Source organism: Schistocerca cancellata, chromosome 4 (assembly GCF_023864275.1).
Source record: "Schistocerca cancellata isolate TAMUIC-IGC-003103 chromosome 4, iqSchCanc2.1, whole genome shotgun sequence".
Taxonomy (NCBI): Eukaryota; Metazoa; Arthropoda; class Insecta; order Orthoptera; family Acrididae; genus Schistocerca; species Schistocerca cancellata.
Window position 1 is genome coordinate 303,883,247 of NC_064629.1, and position 18,770 is coordinate 303,902,016.

The window sequence follows — 18,770 nt, forward strand, 5'->3', positions numbered from 1 at the left end:
ATGTTTATTTCTGTGTGATGAATTCGTCATGTATTCGTGTGCGTCGATGTAGTTTTCAGAGAATTTAACTGCACTCACATAGTGTACGTGCAAACATGTGTTAACTTTAAAATGCATAACATAAATGCACGTCGAATTCGTCGAGATGAAATATACAACACGGAAGTTTTCGCCAATTTTCATGTTGTATCAACTTTAAAATCATTCCTTATAGGTTTCTGTGAAGGTCAAAAAGAAAAAAATCTTGTAAGTTTACCTAATTTTAAACGACAACTTTTTGTTTATGTTAGCTCGCAAAACCAGTACCGAGTACAAAATGAGACCCAGCAGGAAAACAAGGAAATCTGTTAGAGCTATCTCGTCGTGTGTTTTTAATTATTCCGAAACTGTTTGGTTCAAACAATTTTTATAAACCATGCTTGTGGCTGGTTGTTGTTTGCATTATAAACCTTATAAACAACGTTGAAGTTCATCTGTTCTGTAAAAAGTTGCAACAGAGGAGTTAAAATCGGGAACGTGTACATAAATCTGGAAATCGGTATGACGTACACAACAGGGAAAGCTGCATATAACAAAAATGTATGGAAGAAACACGTTCAGCACATGCCGGAGACCAGCATCCCAAGACATGAAAGAGTGTAGTCCACATAACGCACTTGTGTGGTAATTTCTTAAATTTTTTTTTTTCGATCATCCTGCATTATCACCAATTAAAGCAAGATTAGTTATCAGTATTTGGTTCAAAACACGAAACAGATTTCGGATCGAATTGTCTCCACCGCACTACCACATTCAATCCGGGTTGTAGATCAAACGGTGTGCACGACAGCAGTGTGGGCTGCCTAACTCGCAGGCAACATGCTATACGCTTCCCCACTAAAGAACTTTGACTTCTGTGTTAACGGTGAGATTTCATACAGTGGTGGTATTTTCTCTCTGCTTTCAGTCCGCTGCTTCCTAATACTTGCTTGAAGTCAAGAGGTTCAAAGTTCTAAGTAATTTCGAGCATTACTTCAATTTTCGATCCTATATCGCTAGCAATTTCCGACTTAATACTGAATTATACGGTTCAAGTCGTACCTTTCAGGACGACTAGCACCCTCAAAAATCACTTTAGATCCTTCGGTGTACACTGATGTGCAGAACTTAAGGGCGAAGATAACTTTCGCATGGTGCATCACTGCCAAGTAACACTGATAGATCACCGCGGTTCATGATGGCCCCTCTATACACTACAAAACGCTGAAGGTTGTTCTTAATTGGGTGTGTGGCCACCAAGGACAGCAACGCATGCTCCGCAACGTGCCCCCTTGTTCGCAACGGGTTCTTGTGGCTGAATGTTACATTCCTCCACCAGCGCGGTTGATAAATGCTAGATGCTCGTTAGAGCCGGAATGGCCGAGCGGTTCTAGGCGCTACAGTCTGGAACCGCGCGACTGCTACGGTCGCAGGTTCGATTCCTGCCTCGGGCATGGATGTGTGTGATGTCCTTAGGTTAGTTAGGTTTAAGTAGTTCTAAGTTCTAGGGGACTGATGACCTCAGAAGTTAAGTCCCATAGTGCTCAGAGCCATTTGAACCATTTGAACCACCCCTGGAAAGACTCACATGGAGAAGAAATACAGTGTAAATATGACGTTGATCCGTGAGTGTATCACTAACAAACATTTTGAGGTCAGTACCTCCATGCAACATTCAGCCTCCCCTCACCTTAACACCCGTACCACCAAAACAATCATCGACAATGTTCCTGGGTGCATTACGTGTTCCCACCTCTCGCCATAGGAGGGTACGTCCAGAATCACTACTCAGCCTGAATCTGCTCTCGTCCGAGGAAAGCAATCGACCCCACACATCTTTGCTCCCGTGCCTGCGCTCTTGGCACCATCGAAAACGATGCCGCCGCTGTGCAGGTGCAAACGAAATACAATGTATAGGTCGTCGAATAAAGGGAGCACCCCCATGCAGTCTCCGTGCCCCTGTGGAACGTGACATTGCGTGTCTTGCAGTCCTGTTAAATTTGGTTGCAACTGCAGCCGCTGTTTGACGATAGTCCCTTCATGCCTGTTGCACTATTTAGCAGTCATCTGCTATTGTACTTGACCTCTCCTTCGGGCATGAGTACTTGTGGTTCGGAACGCTCACCATGCACGTGAAACAATACTATGAGCAATACCAATCTCCTGGGCTACATTCGCCTCACTTCGTCCTTCTTTCAAATTCCCAGACACACTTCCCAGTGTGAAGTCATCCAGGTGTTGTCTCTAAGCCACACTGTCATGAAGAACACCACCAGAGTGTATCATAAATGCTTACTGACAGACATACAATGTTTATTCCCGTTCTTTCAACTGCCTCGTGTGGCAGGGACAGTCGCATTTGGCACTACAGTCACGCTGAACTCGCGCCATGTGACGCCCAACTGTCTGTGCATGACTGGGAAACCTTCGACAACCTGCGCCTGCACTTTAACTCATCTTCGCTGAGTAGTTAATATTAATGTATTATGTTACTTTATCTAGCTCGTCGCTAAGTTCTGCACTGCAGTGTATATGTCCCTTCCTCTTTATTTGTTCAAAGGAAATTACTTAAGTTGTATTAGCATATAGAAAACGTGGGCTATCCTAACTAAATGTTAATTAATTCATAATTAAATATATCCAATAGTGCGCGAGACTTGACGTAAACGAAAGGGTGAGTCGCACTTCTTTAGAAATGGAGTACAGGTACTCTGTGATTACATTAATGTGGAGAGTATGGAGAACCTACGGATGAAATTCAGAAGTGGTTTGGGATACGTAACAGAAAAATTTCGGCCGTGGAAGGCAGACAGTGATTTTAAAACCCACCAGGGTTCAATAATAACATGAAAAAGTATGTACGAAGAAAGTGAGAGATGTATGGTAGATTTAAAGAAAGAAATTCCTTCATGATAAACAAACGCTGAACCATGTCGGAGCAAGCATGATTAGACTACACAACAAGTATTCAATACATTTGAAAGAACGATCTTACCTGTAGGTTTGTGAGAAACTGTAAGAAATTTTGTCCTACTTTACTTAGAGATGTAAAACTGACATACGGAACTAAATTACGACTAAAGTCGACTGATAGAGCACAAGAGAGCTAGTCCGAAAAAGGAACTGCAAGGATCCATGTCGAATACGTGGAGGAACTGGTCCGCCTTCTGGTAACAGATTCTCGTAAGTCGCTGTAACTATGCAGCGTCCCACGTGATTCGAGAATGCTGCACATCGTTTGCTATTTTAAGAAGGGTTACGGGGCAGATGAAGAATTATTAGAATTATGTATTAATACCTTCAGCTGCTGACGGGCGTTGATATACACTCCTGGAAATTGAAATAAGAACACCGTGAATTCATTGTCCCAGGAAGGGGAAACTTTATTGACACATTCCTGGGGTCAGATACATCACATGATCACACTGACAGAACCACAGGCACATAGACACAGGCAACAGAGCATGCACAATGTCGGCACTAGTACAGTGTATAGCAATGCAGGCTGCTATTCTCCCATGGAGACGATCGTAGAGATGCTGGATGTAGTCCTGTGGAACGGCTTGCCATGCCATTTCCACCTGGCGCCTCAGTTGGACCAGCGTTCGTGCTGGACGTGCAGACCGCGTGAGACGACGCTTCATCCAGTCCCAAACATGCTCAATGGGGGACAGATCCGGAGATCTTGCTGGCCAGGGTAGTTGACTTACACCTTCTAGAGCACGTTGGGTGGCACGGGATACATGCGGACGTGCATTGTCCTGTTGGAACAGCAAGTTCCCTTGCCGGTCTAGGAATGGTAGAACGATGGGTTCGATGACGGTTTGGATGTACCGTGCACTATTCAGTGTCCCCTCGACGATCACCAGTGGTGTACGGCCAGTGTAGGAGATCGCTCCCCACACCATGATGCCGGGTGTTGGCCCTGTGTGCCTCGGTCGTATGCAGTCCTGATTGTGGCGCTCACCTGCACGGCGCCAAACACGCATACGACCATCATTGGCACCAAGGCAGAAGCGACTCTCATCGCTGAAGACGACACGTCTCCATTCGTCCCTCCATTCACGCCTGTCGCGACACCACTGGAGGCGGGCTGTACGATGTTGGGGCGTGAGCGGAAGACGGCCTAACGGTGTGCGGGACCGTAGCCCAGCTTCATGGAGACGGTTGCGAATGGTCCTCGCCGATACCCCAGGAGCAACAGTGTCCCTAATTTGCTGCGAAGTGGCGGTGCGGTCCCCTACGGCACTGCGTAGGATCCTACGGTCTTGGCGTGCATCCGTGCGTCGCTGCGGTCCGGTCCCAGGTCGACGGGCACGTGCACCTTCCGCCGACCACTGGCGACAACATCGATGTACTGTGGAGACCTCACGCCCCACGTGTTGAGCAATTCGGCGGTACGTCCACCCGGCCTCCCGCATGCCCACTATACGCCCTCGCTCAAAGTCCGTCAACTGCACATACTGTTCACGTCCACGCTGTCGCGGCATGCTACCAGTGTTAAAGACTGCGATGGAGCTCCGTATGCCACGGCAAACTGGCTGACACTGACGGCGGCGGTGCACAAATGCTGCGCAGCTAGCGCCATTCGACGGCCAACACCGCGGTTCCTGGTGTGTCCGCTGTGCCGTGCGTGTGATCATTGCTTGTACAGCCCTCTCGCAGTGTCCGGAGCAAGTATGGTGGGTCTGACACACCGGTGTCAATGTGTTCTTTTTTCCATTTCCAGGAGTGTATATCAACGGGGGCTGGTGAAAATGTGTGCCCCGACCGGACTCGAACCCGGGATCTACTGCTTGCAAACGCTCTATCCATATGAGCCACCGAGGGCACAGAGGATAGTGCGACTGTAGGGACTATCTCGCGCACGCCTCCAGCGAGACCCACATTATCACCTTATATGTACACACACTACATTCGTAGTGTCCCTACCAACACACTCATTACAGTGGAAGACAGTCTTACCAAGTCCCGTAAGAGTTCGGGTAATATGTGTGCATCCGCACAGAAGAGGGTCATGGCCGGTACTGCCAGAACTATATACTTACACGGATATGGTGTCTGTTCTTTCGGACATGTCCGAAAGAACAGACACCATATCCATATAAGTATGTAGATGAAGAATTTGACATCTTTTACATTGAGTCTAATTGTTATACAATTATGAAATATACACTGACGGAAAAAAATCGCAACACCAAAAGATAATTGATGTAGAGTGGTGAAATTTTGAGAATACCTTTCTCTAGGTAATACATTTAAGTGATAAGCGCTGTGAGATAACAGGTTAATGCATGCGCTAGATAAGCCATTGCAAATGTGATATGCTTGCACATTAATAACCGGCGAAATTGGCAGAATGTTGTCTGCAGGCATGCAAACGTGCATGCATTATGTTGTACAGGTGCCGGCTGTCAGTTTGTGCAGTGGAGTTCCATGCCTGTTGCACTTGATCGTTCAGTACAGGGACGGTTAATACTGTTTGGGATGACGCTGGAGTTGTCGTCCGATATCCCATATGTGCTCAATTGGAGGCAGATCTGGCTATCAAGCAGGCCAAGGCAACATTCCGACACTGTGTAGAGCATGTTGGGGTACAAGAGCGGTATGTGGGCGAGCGTTATCTTGTCGGAAAACACCACCTGGAATGCTGTTTATGAATGACAGCACAACAGGTCGAATGACCGGACTGACGTACAATTCTACAGTAAGGGTGCGTGGGATAACCACGAGAGTGCTCTTGCTGCCATACGAAATTGCACCCCGGACCATAATTCCAGTTGCAGGTCCAGTGTGCTTAGAAATCAGACATATTAGTTGCAAGCTCTCATTTGGCCTCGTAACCCACATACGGTCATCACTGGCACCGAGGCAGAATCAGCTTTCATCAGAAAACACAACAGACCTGCATTCTGTTCTCCAATGAGCTCTCGCCTGACATCACTGACGTCATAAACTGCGCTGGTTTGAGGTCAGTGGAATGCATGCTACAGGCGCCTGCTCGGAGCTGTGCTTTGAGTAACCGATTTGTAACAGTTCGTTGCGTCACTGTGGCGCCAACTGCTGCTCAAGTTACTGCTGCAGACGCACGATGCGCCAGAGACATACGCCGAACACGACGGTCTTCCGTCTCGATAGTGCTACGTGGCCGTCCAGAACCCGTCTTCTTGCGACACTATATTCTCGTGACCACTGCTGTCAGCGATCAGGCCAAGTCGTTCTGCAGTATCGAGGAAGGAACATCCAGCTTCTCGTAACCCAGTTACATGACCTCGTTCAAACTTCGTGAGCTGTTGATCAAGGTGTCTTTGCTGCCTTAAAGGCATTCTTGACTGACATCAACTCACCGCGTCCAGTCTCAAAGGTAACTAACGCTCACCACCACTACAGGGTGAATTTAAAGAAACCTGATTTGCACCCTAATAGTGGCGCTACTAGCGCCACTCTTATGCGGCTGGCGTGAAATTTGAATAGACATCATCTTTTAGATATAGAAACACGCATACCAACGCTCGTCTGTATCGAACAGCTCCTTCTTGGTGTTATAACTCTTTTTTCCGTCAGTGTATCTTCTACTTGCGTTGTTGTTGTTGTTGTTGTTGTTGTTGTGGTCTTCAGTCCAGAGACTGGTTTGATGCAGCTCTTCATGCTACTCTATCCTGTGCAAGCTTCTTCATCTCCCAGTACCTACTGCAACCTACATCCTTCTGAATCTGTTTAGTATATTCATCTCTTGGTCTCCCTCTACGATTTTTACCCTCCGCGCTGCCCTCCAGTACTAAATTGGTGATCCCTAAATGCCTCAGAATATGTCCTACCAACCGATCACTTCTTCTAGTCAAGTTACGCCACAAATTTCTCTTCTCCCCAATTCTATTCAGTACCACCCCATTAGTTATGTCATCTGCCCATCTAATCTTCAGCATCCTTCTGTAGCACCACATTTCGATATCTTCTATCATCTTTTTGTCTACATTATTTATCTTCCACGTTTCACTTCCATACATGGCTACACTCCATACAAATACTTTCAGAAATGACTTCCTGACACTTAAATCTATACTCGATGTTAACAAATTTCTCTTCTTCAGAAACGCTTTCCTTGCCATTGCCAGCCTATATTTTATATCCTCTCTACTTCGACCATCATTAGTTATTTTGCTCCCTAAATAGCAAAACTCATTTACTACTTTAAGCGTCTCATGTCCTAATCTAATACCCTCAACATCACCCGATTTAATTCGATTACATTCCATTATCCTCGTTTTGCTTTTGTTGATGTTCATCTTATATCCTCCTTTCAAGACACTGCCCATTCCGTTCAGCTGCTCTTCCAGGTCTTTTGCTGTCTGACAGAATTACGATGTCATCGGTAAACCACATAGTTTTTATTTCTTCTCCATTGATTTTAATTCCTACTCCAAATTTTTCTTTTGTTTCCTTTACTGCTTGCTCAATATACACATTGAATAACATCGGGGATAGGCTACAATCCTGTCTCACTGCCTTCCCAACCACTGCTTCCCTTTCATGCCCCTCAACTCTTATAACTGCCATTTGGTTTCTGTACAAATTGTAAATGGCCTTTCGCTCCCTGTATTTTACCCTTGCCACCTTCAGAATTTGAAAGATAGTATTCCAGTCAACATTGACAAAATCTTTCTCTAAGGCTACAAATGCTAGAAACGTAGGTTTGCCTTTCCTTAATCTATTTCCTAAGATAAGTCGTAGGGTCAGTATTGCCTCGCGTGTTCCAACATTTCTACGGGATCCAAACTGATCTTCCTCGAGGTCGGCTTCTACCAGTTTTTCCATTCGTCTGTAAAGAATTCGTGTTAGTGTTTTGCATCCTTGACTTATTAAACTGATAGTTCGGTAATTTTCACATCTATCAACACCTGCTTTCTTTGGGATTGGAATTATTATATTCTTCTTGAAGTCTGAGGGTATTTCGCCTGTCTCATACATCTTGCTCACCAAACGGTAGAGTTTTGTCAGTGCTGGCTCTCCCAAGGCTATCAGTAGTTCTAATGGAATGTTGTCTACTCCCGGGGCCTTGTTTCGACTTAGGTCTTTCAGTGCTCTGTGAAACTCTTCACGCAGTATCATATCTCCCATTTCATCTTCATCTACATCCTCTTCCATTTCCATAACATTGTCCTCAAGTACATCGCCCTTGTATAGACCCACTATATACTCCTTCCACCTTTCTGCTTTCCCTTCTTTGCTTAGAACTGGGTTTCCATCTGAGTCTTGATATTCATGCAGGTGGTTCTCTTTTCTCCAAAGGTCTCTTTAATTTTCCTGTAGGCAGTATATCTTACCCCTAGTGATATACGCCTCTACATCCTTACATTTGTCCTCTAGCCATCCCTGCTTAGCCATATTGCACTTCCTGACAATCTCATTTTTGAGACGTTTGTATTCCTTTTTGCCTGCTTCATTTACTGTATTTTTGTATTTTCTCCTTTCATATATTAAATTCAGTATCTCTTCTGTTACCCAAGGTTTTCTATTAGCCCTCGTCTTTTCACCTACTTGATCCTCTGCTACTTGCGTATGATAACTTTTTTTGGAGACGAAACCATTGCTCCATGAGACTCAACGAAGATTCCACAAGCACCCATCTTTCTCTATTCGTCAATGAGATCCAGAAGATCTAACACGGCAGAACCCAAGTTGGTCCATTATTTTACTTTCGGGAATCCTTCGTTACAGGTCTGTATCCTCTCATAGTAAACCCGCTTACCAGGGATCGAAGACTTTGTGGCGGAAGCGGCGCCAGAAGTGGAAGTAGCGTCCGACAAAAAAAAGGAAGAATAGGATTTAACGTACTGTCGAGCACAAGCTCTTTTTAAAGTGAACATCCCGTTCTTTGCTTTCCACAATTAAGCGGAACAACAGAAAGCCTATTTCTGATTTATTGGGAACCGCCGTTCTACCGAATGCGAGTGTGACAGGATCTTTCTTCTTCTCTATATACACAAACGATCTATTGGATAAGGCGAGCAGCAGTTAGCAATGTTTGTTGATGACTCTGAAGTGTAAGGGAAAGTGTCGTCGATGAGTGAACGTAGGAGGATACAAGATCATTTATAAAAATTTCTATTAGTGGCGTGCCGGTTGCCGCACTCACTTCGATTAAATGTCTAGACGTAACGTTGCGAATGGCTATGAAATGGTACGATCACGTTAATTCCAAGGTAGGGAAAGCCAATGGTCGACTTGGGTTTGTTGGGAGAGTTCTAGGAAAGCGTAGCTCATCTACATATGAGTCCGCGTAAGGAAGACTTTCGTGATCTATTCCTGTTTACAGCTCCAGTGTTTGGAATCAACACTAGGTCGGATATAAGGAAGACACCGACGCAATTCAAAGGCGGGCTGCTAGATTTGATACTGGCAGGTTCGATCAGCACATGAGTATTACGAAAAGACTTCGTAATATTATATGGGAACCCATGGAACTTTGTTTTCCCGAAACACTACTGAGAAAACTTAGAGAACCGCGTTTACTGCAGACTGAATAGCGATTCTGCTGCCACCAACGTACGAGAGCGTGCTGAAAAGTAATGCCTCCGGATTATTTATGTTAAAACTCTTAAAGCTTTTTCAATAAAACAAATGCTGTTAACATCCCACATCTTTAGTCTTCGTGTATACATATATATTTGTCAACATAGTCACCTTGGCGAGGAACACACGTCTCCCAACGAGAGACCAGTTTGTTTATTCCGTCAATGTAGAATGTGTGGCTTAGTTAACGGGGCCACAACTTCACGGCTTGCACCGCTTTATCATTATCAAAGTGAAGTCATCGAAGGTGTTCAAATGGTTCAAATGGCTCAGAGCACTATGTGACTTAACTTCTGAGGTCATCAGTCGCCTAGAAGTTAGAACTAATTAAACCTAACTAACCTAAGGACATCACACACATCCATGCCCGAGGCAGGATTCGAACCTGCGACCGTAGCGGCCGCTCGGCTCCAGACTGTAGCGCCTAGAACCGCACGGCCACTCCGGCCGGCTCGAAGGTGTTCTTTATATTTTGGAAACAGATGAAAATCGGATGGGACCAAGTCGGGACTGTATGGAGGATGATCGACGACAGTGAACACAAGGCACCGGACTGTTGCAGATGTCGCAGCGCTCGTGTCTGGTCTGGCATTGTCATGCTGAAGCAGAGGGTGCTTCATGTGTGGACGAACTCTTCGAATTCGAAACTCGATTACAGCATGCTGTTTCTCACACACCGCCGTGTTAGATGCTACAATTCGGAGCTTCTAGAGGCAAAGGACAGCAAAAATGAAAAAAAAAGAAAGAAATGAGTTCGCACCTGGGGAAGTTCGTCATCCGAGTTGCAAGTCTTTTCAGTTGACGCTACGCTGGGCGATTTGCGTGTCGATGGTGATGATATTATGATGAGGACAGCACAACACCCAGTCCCCGCAAGTAGAAAATCTCCGACCTGGCTTGGAATCGAACCCTGGGCGCTACATGGCAGTCTGATGCTCTGACCACACAGCTAAGGGGGCAGACAGGGAAGCATATACGTAAACGCGAAGCATAAATTTGTATAGTGTTAATTACGTCTGTTTTATATCAAAATCTTTAAGAGTTTTCAAATAAAAAATTCGGAGGCTTTGCTTCTCAGGACGCCTTCGTACAAAACACAGCCAGCATCAGGTTAGGCGCTTTTTCAGGGACGAAAATGTTGATGGCATGCTGAACCCCAGCTGATATGTGAAGAGTGTCGGCTACTAGTGGGAAAGCTGTTGTAGAATGTTTCAGTTGCTTGCAGCAACAGAAGTGTGTGATCTCGTTGACTTTCAGTGCGACAATTTCTTGATAGGTTAGGTCGAACGCTGCACTTTTCTTTGTAAATTGTTTATTCTGGCTTACTTCATCTCTAGCCTTGTGAAGGCCATCGAAGAAAATTTTTTGTGATTAACAACCTAATATAAAATTCCAAGTTATTAGTCTGAAAAACAGCAACTCCAAACTAAAATGTTTTGAGTTCCCCAGTGCACGTTTTCCCTTTTATACGATTGAGGCTTGGTGATATTATATTTTTAATGTATTTATTTATGCCGTCACAATCGCAAATTATCAACTGCCTGTAATTCGATAGCTCTCAAGAACAATACCTAACGATTTTGAATGAATCAATGCGAATATTTCGCGTACTGTGATATATGACCAGTGGGAGTTGTCGCCAAAGTGCAGAGACTTTTCACCGTATCTTTTATCTCAATGGACTAACTTAGGCGCCCGCCTTTACTTACGAACATGCCCCCAACTGCCTCGCCGTGTCTATTTACGTATTGTTTCTCAGTATTTCAGAGTTTAATACCGCTTCAAAATTTCATCTAATTAGGCCTGTACCTTTCCTAAAGCCAAACCGATCGTCATCTAACAGATCCTCAGTTTTCTTTTCCATTCTTCTATATACTATTCTTGTCAGCAACTTGGATGCATGAGCTGTTAGGCTGATTGTGCGATAATTGTCGCACTTGTCGGCTCTTTCTGTCTTCAGAATTGTGTGGATGATGTTTTTCCGAAAGTCTGATGGTATAACGCCAGTCCTATACATTCTACATACCAGCTAACATTCTACGCACCATCTAAGTAGATTTAGTTGGGCATCTCTTCTTTTGCCTTCGTGTTTCTCTTCTCTTCTTTTTGTTTCATTGGGATACTTTTACTGCGCTATTTGACTTCTAAGAATGCAAGGCGAAAAGCTTGCCGAGTATAGATGAAGATGAAATATACTAATTGCTTAGTTAAGCAAGTGATTATCGTTTCAGCGCAACCGGACAAAGCGGATAGGAGTAACTCCATCTACATTCTCTATGTAAATAAAATTAAAGCAGCGGATTTCTCACCCAGAACTGACATTTAAATGTTGGTTGTTTGTGAGAACATCGTGTTATGCTTCGTGTAAGAAGGAGAAACATGTACCAACATGTGTGGAACTTGTCAGCGGAAGGAAGGATTGTTTCTTATCGAGATTGCGGTTTATCGAATACGTAATCGATGGGTTAAGGGGCCATACTCAGCGCCATGTGAGATCTCAACGGTCCTAAGCGGCTAGCGCCAGAGAGGACAACCGTAATGTTCGCTAAGCCGTCCACGATCGTACAGGCACGTCAGGTATCGAGAGTCAGGGACTGGGCTTATTTGTAATAAGACAAGTATCCACATGGAGAGGGCGAGGTCGTCTACAGCATCACGGACTGTGAGCACGGCGACCGTTGCTGTGGCTTCCTTAGACGCGACAACAGACAGAGACGCGTCGACAGTGATGCGTCCGACGACAACACCGGACACGGGAGCGGCAGCACGTGTTTTCTTTCACAGTGACAGTTTTGCGCATAGCCTCTCGAAGGACGTATACGTGTGTGACGGCTCCGAGGAGAACTGTTGCCTCGGCCAGTACGTTGTTCAGAACTATCTTCCATTGGAAACCCCTGACCATGAGTGGCTGAGGGGCTGGTTCCCCACCACTCGCCAGCGTCTGCGACTGTTGCGGCGTGAGGTGACATGCCCGTATATGCTGGCCAAGTTCAAAGTTCGATTAGATGCCAAGCCGGGTTAGAACCGTCGCTGCTGCCAGAGATGGCAGCACAGCGTACTAAATTTCACACCCTGTATACCTTGTAAAACTTACAAATTTAATCATGTATGCATCCTACTACACTTGTCAGGAAGAATTAGTGTGCAAAGAAATGGGATACAGAATTACTAAGGAATAAAGAAATACGCATGAAGTTCTCTGAGGCTATAGATATTGCGATAATGAATAGATCAGAAGCGAAGTTCGTTTAAAGAGGAATGGACGTCTCTAAAAACAGCTATCATAGAAACTGGAAGGAGAAACGCAGATACAGGGGAGGTAATTGCGAAGAAATCTTGGGTAATAGAAGAAATACTTCAGCTGATCGTCGAAAGAAGCAAGTACAAAAATGTGTAGGGAAATTCAGGAATACAGAAATGTAAGTCGCTGAGGAATGAAATAAATAGGAAGTTCAGGGAAGCAAAGACGAAATGGCTACGTGAAAAATGTGAAGAAATCGAAAAGGAAATTATTGTCGGAAGCACTGACACATAACATAGAAAAATCAAAACAACTATCGGTGAAATTAAAAGCAATGGTGGTAACAATAAGAGTGCAATTGGAAATTCCACTGTTAACTGCAGTGGAGAAAGCGGGTAGGTAGAAAGAGTAACTCGAAGGTCTCTATGAGGGGAAAGACTTGTCTAGTGGCATGACACACAAAGAAATACGAGTAGATAAGGAAGAGATGGGGGATCCAGTATTAGAACCGGAATTTAAAATATCTTTGGGCGACAAGATCAAAAAGGCAGAAGGGACAGATAACATTCGATCGGAATTTCTAAAACCATTGTCGGAAATGGCAACAAAAGGACTATTCACGCTGGTATGTAGAATGTGTAGGACTGGAGGTAGACCATCAAAAAAACATCATCCACACAATTCCGAAGACAGCAAGAGCCGACAAGTGCTACAATTATCGCACAATCAGCCTAACAGCTCATGCATCCAGGTTGCTCACAAGAATAGTATACAGGAGAACGGAAAAGAAAACTGAGTATCTGTTACATGACGATTGGTTTGGCTTTAGGAGAGGTACAGGTGCCAGAGAGGCAGTTCTGACATTGTGTTTGATAATTAAAGTAAGACTGCAGAAAAATTTGGACACGTTCATAGGATTTGTCAACCTGAAAACAGCCTTCGACAATGTAAAATGATACAAAATGTTCGAAATTCCGAAAAAATAGTGGTAAACTATTGAGAAAGACTGGTAATACAGTCGAACTGGTTATGACAGCGTCGAAGGGACCGACGGTTTACGTTCATTATAGCCGATAGTCGCAATAACTGAGTTTTTCCTTTGTTTTTGATAAAAATTTTGTAACTGTAAATTTTAGATTGGCATAGAGTTAACACTGCAAACATTAGCAGAAATACAGTTCATCTACAGTATTAATAATATAGTATTTGTAGAGAGAGTGTGAACAGGATTTTTTACATTTATGCATCACATACAGCAGCAAAATATCACAAATATGTAAAAACCTGTAAAAAGTGAGGAAAGAAGTAGAAAGAGTGTAAATTGTTCGATACTGTCAAACACGGCCATGGATAACGAATCACAAAAAATTTGGCGTGTCTAAATGTTCATGTAAGTGCTGTGTGGCATAACAGTCATTAATGACACAATTCCGTTCCAGCTGCTGTACTGCAAAAATTGATCAACAGCAGCAAAATTCCACGAAGACCTACACTTTCTCCTATGCTTCTCTTCGTAACGTTGTAGAAATGTGATGTATCGTACCTACTACAACATATTGAAAATATCAAACACACATAACCGCATAACATCAGTAACGAATACACTACTATTCCACTTCCGTACTTTGAAAAATTAACACACGCTGGGTTTTAATTTTCTAGTTGTCCACAGTCACAGCAAAGATTGAGTTGTTTAGTTTTTTAATCAGTTGCTTTAACTTCAAATGCAGTATAGTAACGCATACTATAGTGTAATGTCCTGCTTAAAGTAATCTGTTCTCTTTATTTCGTTTTTTGCATTTAAGATGTGCGTATGCACTTTACATTTGATGAAGTAGTCGTTTTAACTCCTGATTTGAAACAAAAAATATCCAGAAAACAATAGTTTGAAAATAAGCGTTAATTGGTGTTAGTAAATACGTAACAAACAAAAATGAACATTCCACGTTATAGCCGATATGTTTTCTACGGAAATGTAATAAAAATACGTCGTTTTATACGATAAGTCTGACTGAGGAATGTCGTACTTCGAGATTTTGAACAAGAACAAAGAGGGAACAATAAGACTGAAAGACCAAGAATGAAGTGTTCGGATTAAAAATGGTGTAAGACAGATACGTCTTTCGATCCTACTGTTCAATCTATACATCGAAGGAGTAAAGACGGAAATAAAAGAAAGGGTCAAGAGTGGGACTGAAATTCAAGGTAAAAGGATATCAGTGATAAGATTCGCCGATGACATTGCTATCCTCAGTAAATGTAAGGATGAATTACAACCGGCCGGACGGGCCGAGCGGTTCTAGGCGCTTCAGTCTGGAACCGCGCGACCGCTACGGTCGCAGGTTCGAATCCTGCCTGGGGCATGGTTGTGTGTGATGTCCTTAGGTTAGTTAGGTTTAAGTAGTTCTAAGTTCTAGGGGACTGATGACCTCAGATGTTAAGTCCCATAGTGCTCAGAGCCATTTGAACCATTTGAAGAATTACAGGATCTGATGTACGGAATGAACAGCTTAATGAGTACAGAATATGGACTGAGAGTAAATCGAAGAAAAACAAAAGTAATGAGAAGTAGCAGGAATGAGGACAGAAACAAACTTAACGTCAGAATTGGGGATCACAAAGCAGACGAAGTTAAGGACTTCTGCTTTCTAGGCAGCAAGATAACCCATGACTAACGGAGTAAGGAGGACATAAAAAACGGACTAGCACTGGCAAAAAGGGCATTCATGGCCAAGAGAAGTCTACTAGTACCAAACATAGGCCTTAATTTGAGGAAGAAGTTATGGAACTTTAGGTTTGGAGCACAACATTGTATGGTAGTGAACGATGGACTGTGGGAAAACCGTAACGGAAGAGAATCAAAGCATTTCAGATGTGGTGCTACAGAAAAATGTTGAAAATTAGGTGGGCTTGTAAGGTAAGGAAAGAGGTTCTCCGCAGAAATGGCGGGGAAAGGAGAATATGGAAAACACTAACAAGAATCTGGGTCAGGATGATAGGACATCTGTTAAGACATCACCAAATAACTTCCATGGTACTACAGGGAGCTCTAGAGGGTAAAAACTGTATGGGAAGACTGAGATTGGAATACATACAGCAAATAATTGAGGATGTAGGTTACAATTGCTACTCTGAGATGAAATTGTTGACACGGGACAGGAATTCGTGGCGGGCCGCACCGAACCATCTGCATCGACATTTACATCTACATAAATACTCTACAAGCCACCGTACGGTGAATGGCAGAGGATAGCAGAGGGTACCCTTATCCCTACTGGTTGTTTCCTTTCCTGTTCTACTCTCAGGTAGGGCGAGGGAAAAATGACTGGCTATATGTCTCCATATGAGCTCTGATTTCTCGTATCTTATCTTCATGGTCCTCACTTGAAATGTATGTTCGTGGCAGTAGGATGGTTCTGCTGTCAGCTTCAGATGCTGGTTCTCTAAATTTTCTCATTAGCGTTCCCCGAAAAGAATGTCGCCTTCCCACCAGGGATTTTCCCTTTAGTTCCCGAAGCATCTTCGTAACACTTGCATGTTGTTCAAACCTACCGGTAACAAATCTAGCAGCCCGCCTCTGAATTGCTTCGATGTCTTCCTTTAATCCGACCTGTTGCGGTTCCCAAACACTAGAGCAGTACTCAAGAATAGCGCACACTAGGGTCCTATATGCTGTCTCCTTTACAGATGATCCACACTTTCCTAAAATTCTCTCAATAAGCCGAAGTCGACCATTCGTCTTCCCTGTCACATACCTCACGTGATCATTCCATCTGATATCGCTGAGCAACGTTACGCCCAGATATTTAAACGACATGACTGTGTCCGAACATTGCCGGTTTGTTTTTCTTACTCGTTCGCATTAACTTACATTTTTGTACATTTAGAGCCTGCTGCCATTCATCAAACCAACTAGATATTTTGTCTAAGTCATCTTGTATCATCTTCGACACCTTCCTGCACACCACAGCATCATCAGCGAACAACCGCAGCTTGCTGCCCGGCCTGTCTACCAGTTCATTTATGTATATAAAAAATAACAACGGTCCTGTCACACATCCCTGGGTCACTCCTGACGATACCCTTGTGTCTAATGAAGACTTGGGACTTTTAAAAATATACTGTTCAGGAAAGATGAATTAAATTTCGTTGCTATCGTTCCTGGTGTATCACGTATGGTACCCTATTTAACATTAAACTTTGTTTCTCAATGTGCTGTTTACCAAGCTATTAGATTTATACTGACGAGAAAAAGAAATTGGTACATCTGCCTAATCTCATGTGCCCCCCCCCCCCCCCTAGCGCGCAGAAGTGCAGCAACACGAAGTGGCATGGACTCGACTAATGTCTGAAATAGTGCTGGAGGGAAGACACCATGAATCCTGCAGGGCTGTCCATAAATCCGTAAGAGTACGAGGGGGTGGAGATCTCTTCTGAACAGCACGTTCCAAGGCATCCCAGATATGCTCAATAACGTTCATGTATGGAGAGTTTGGTGACCTGCGGAAGTGCTGAAACTCAGAAGAGTGTTTTTGGAGCCACTCTGAAGCAATTTTGGAAGTGTAGGGTGTCGCATTGTCCTGATAGAATTGTCCAAGTCCGTCGGAATGCACAATGGACATCAATGGATGCATGTGATCAGACAGGAAGCTTGCGTACTTGTCACCTGTCAGAGTCGCATCTACACGTATCAGAGGTCCAATATCACTGCAACTGCACACGCCCCACACAATTACAGAGCCTCCACCAGCTTGAACAGTCCCCTTCTGACAAGAGGTGGCACGGATTCACGAGGTTGTCTCCGTGCCCGTACACGTCCATCCGCTCGATATAATTTGAAACGAGACTAGTCCAACCAGGCAACATGTTCCCAGTCATCAACAGTCCAATATCGGTGCTGACGGACCCAGGCGAGACGTAAAGCTTTGTGTCGTGCAGTCATCAAGGGTACACGAGTGGCCCTTCGGCTCCTAAAGCCCATATCGATCATGTTTCGTTGAATGGTTCGTACACTGACACTTGTTGATGGCACAGCATTGAAATCTGCAGCGATTTGCGGAAAGGTTGGACTTCCGTTACGTTCAACGATTCTCTTCACACGTCGTTGCTCCCGTTCTTGCAGGGTCTTTTACCGCAGCAGCGATGTCCAAGATTTGACGTTTTATCGGATTCGTGACGTTCGCAGTAAACTCGTGAAATGATCGTACGGAAAAATCCTACTTCATCGATATCTCGGAAATACTGTGTCCCATCGCTCGTGCGCCGACTATAACACCACGTTCAAACTCATCTTTACAACCTGTCATTGTAGTAGCAGTAACCGATCTAACAACTGCGGCAGACACTTGTTGTCTTATGTAGGCGTGGCCGACCACAACGCCGTATTCTGACTGTTTACATATCACTGTATTTGAATATGTATGTCTATACAGTTTCCTTGGTGCTTCAGTGTATGTATCTAGAGACTTCAGAATTGTTTTAGTATTATACTGTTGCTTTTCAAGAGTGATTGCAGCCTCGCTCCGGAGTGTGAGCCGTGGGCTGGGTGTGTGTGGGCAGTAGCCTGAAGCGCTTGTGTTGTGTGCAGTGCGGCCGCTGAAGAACGTGCTGGAGACGGCGCGCGAGCGAGGCGCGGCCAAGTTCGTGAGCTACGTGGAGCAGGCGGGGCTGGCCGACGTGCTCGCCGGCGGGCGCGCCGTCACGCTCTTCGCGCCGCTCGACCACACCTTCGACGTAAGTCGCCGCTGCTCTGCCTCCATTTTGGAATTTTATTTTACCTCTCTACTCTAGAGACAATCGTGTGAACTTTTACGTGTCATCAGCGTGTCGTCACTAGGTAAGTGAACGGCTTACTGTTTCCAGCTCGGGTGTTAAATGAGAGTTCTCTTTAAACGCTGATAAATGGGAGATAACAACAGACGAAAGAAAGAACCTGATA

General features: G+C 44.4%; 1 protein-coding gene across 1 annotated transcript in view; it reads left to right on the forward strand.

Moving 5' to 3' along the window:
• LOC126184540 (transforming growth factor-beta-induced protein ig-h3-like) overlaps positions 1-18,770 on the forward strand; it is a 356,879-nt gene that overhangs the window by 227,710 nt on the left and 110,399 nt on the right. The window contains exon 4 of the mRNA XM_049926949.1: positions 18,420-18,565. Coding sequence (XP_049782906.1) covers positions 18,420-18,565 — 146 coding nt within the window. The remainder of the gene's footprint in view (positions 1-18,419; positions 18,566-18,770) is intronic.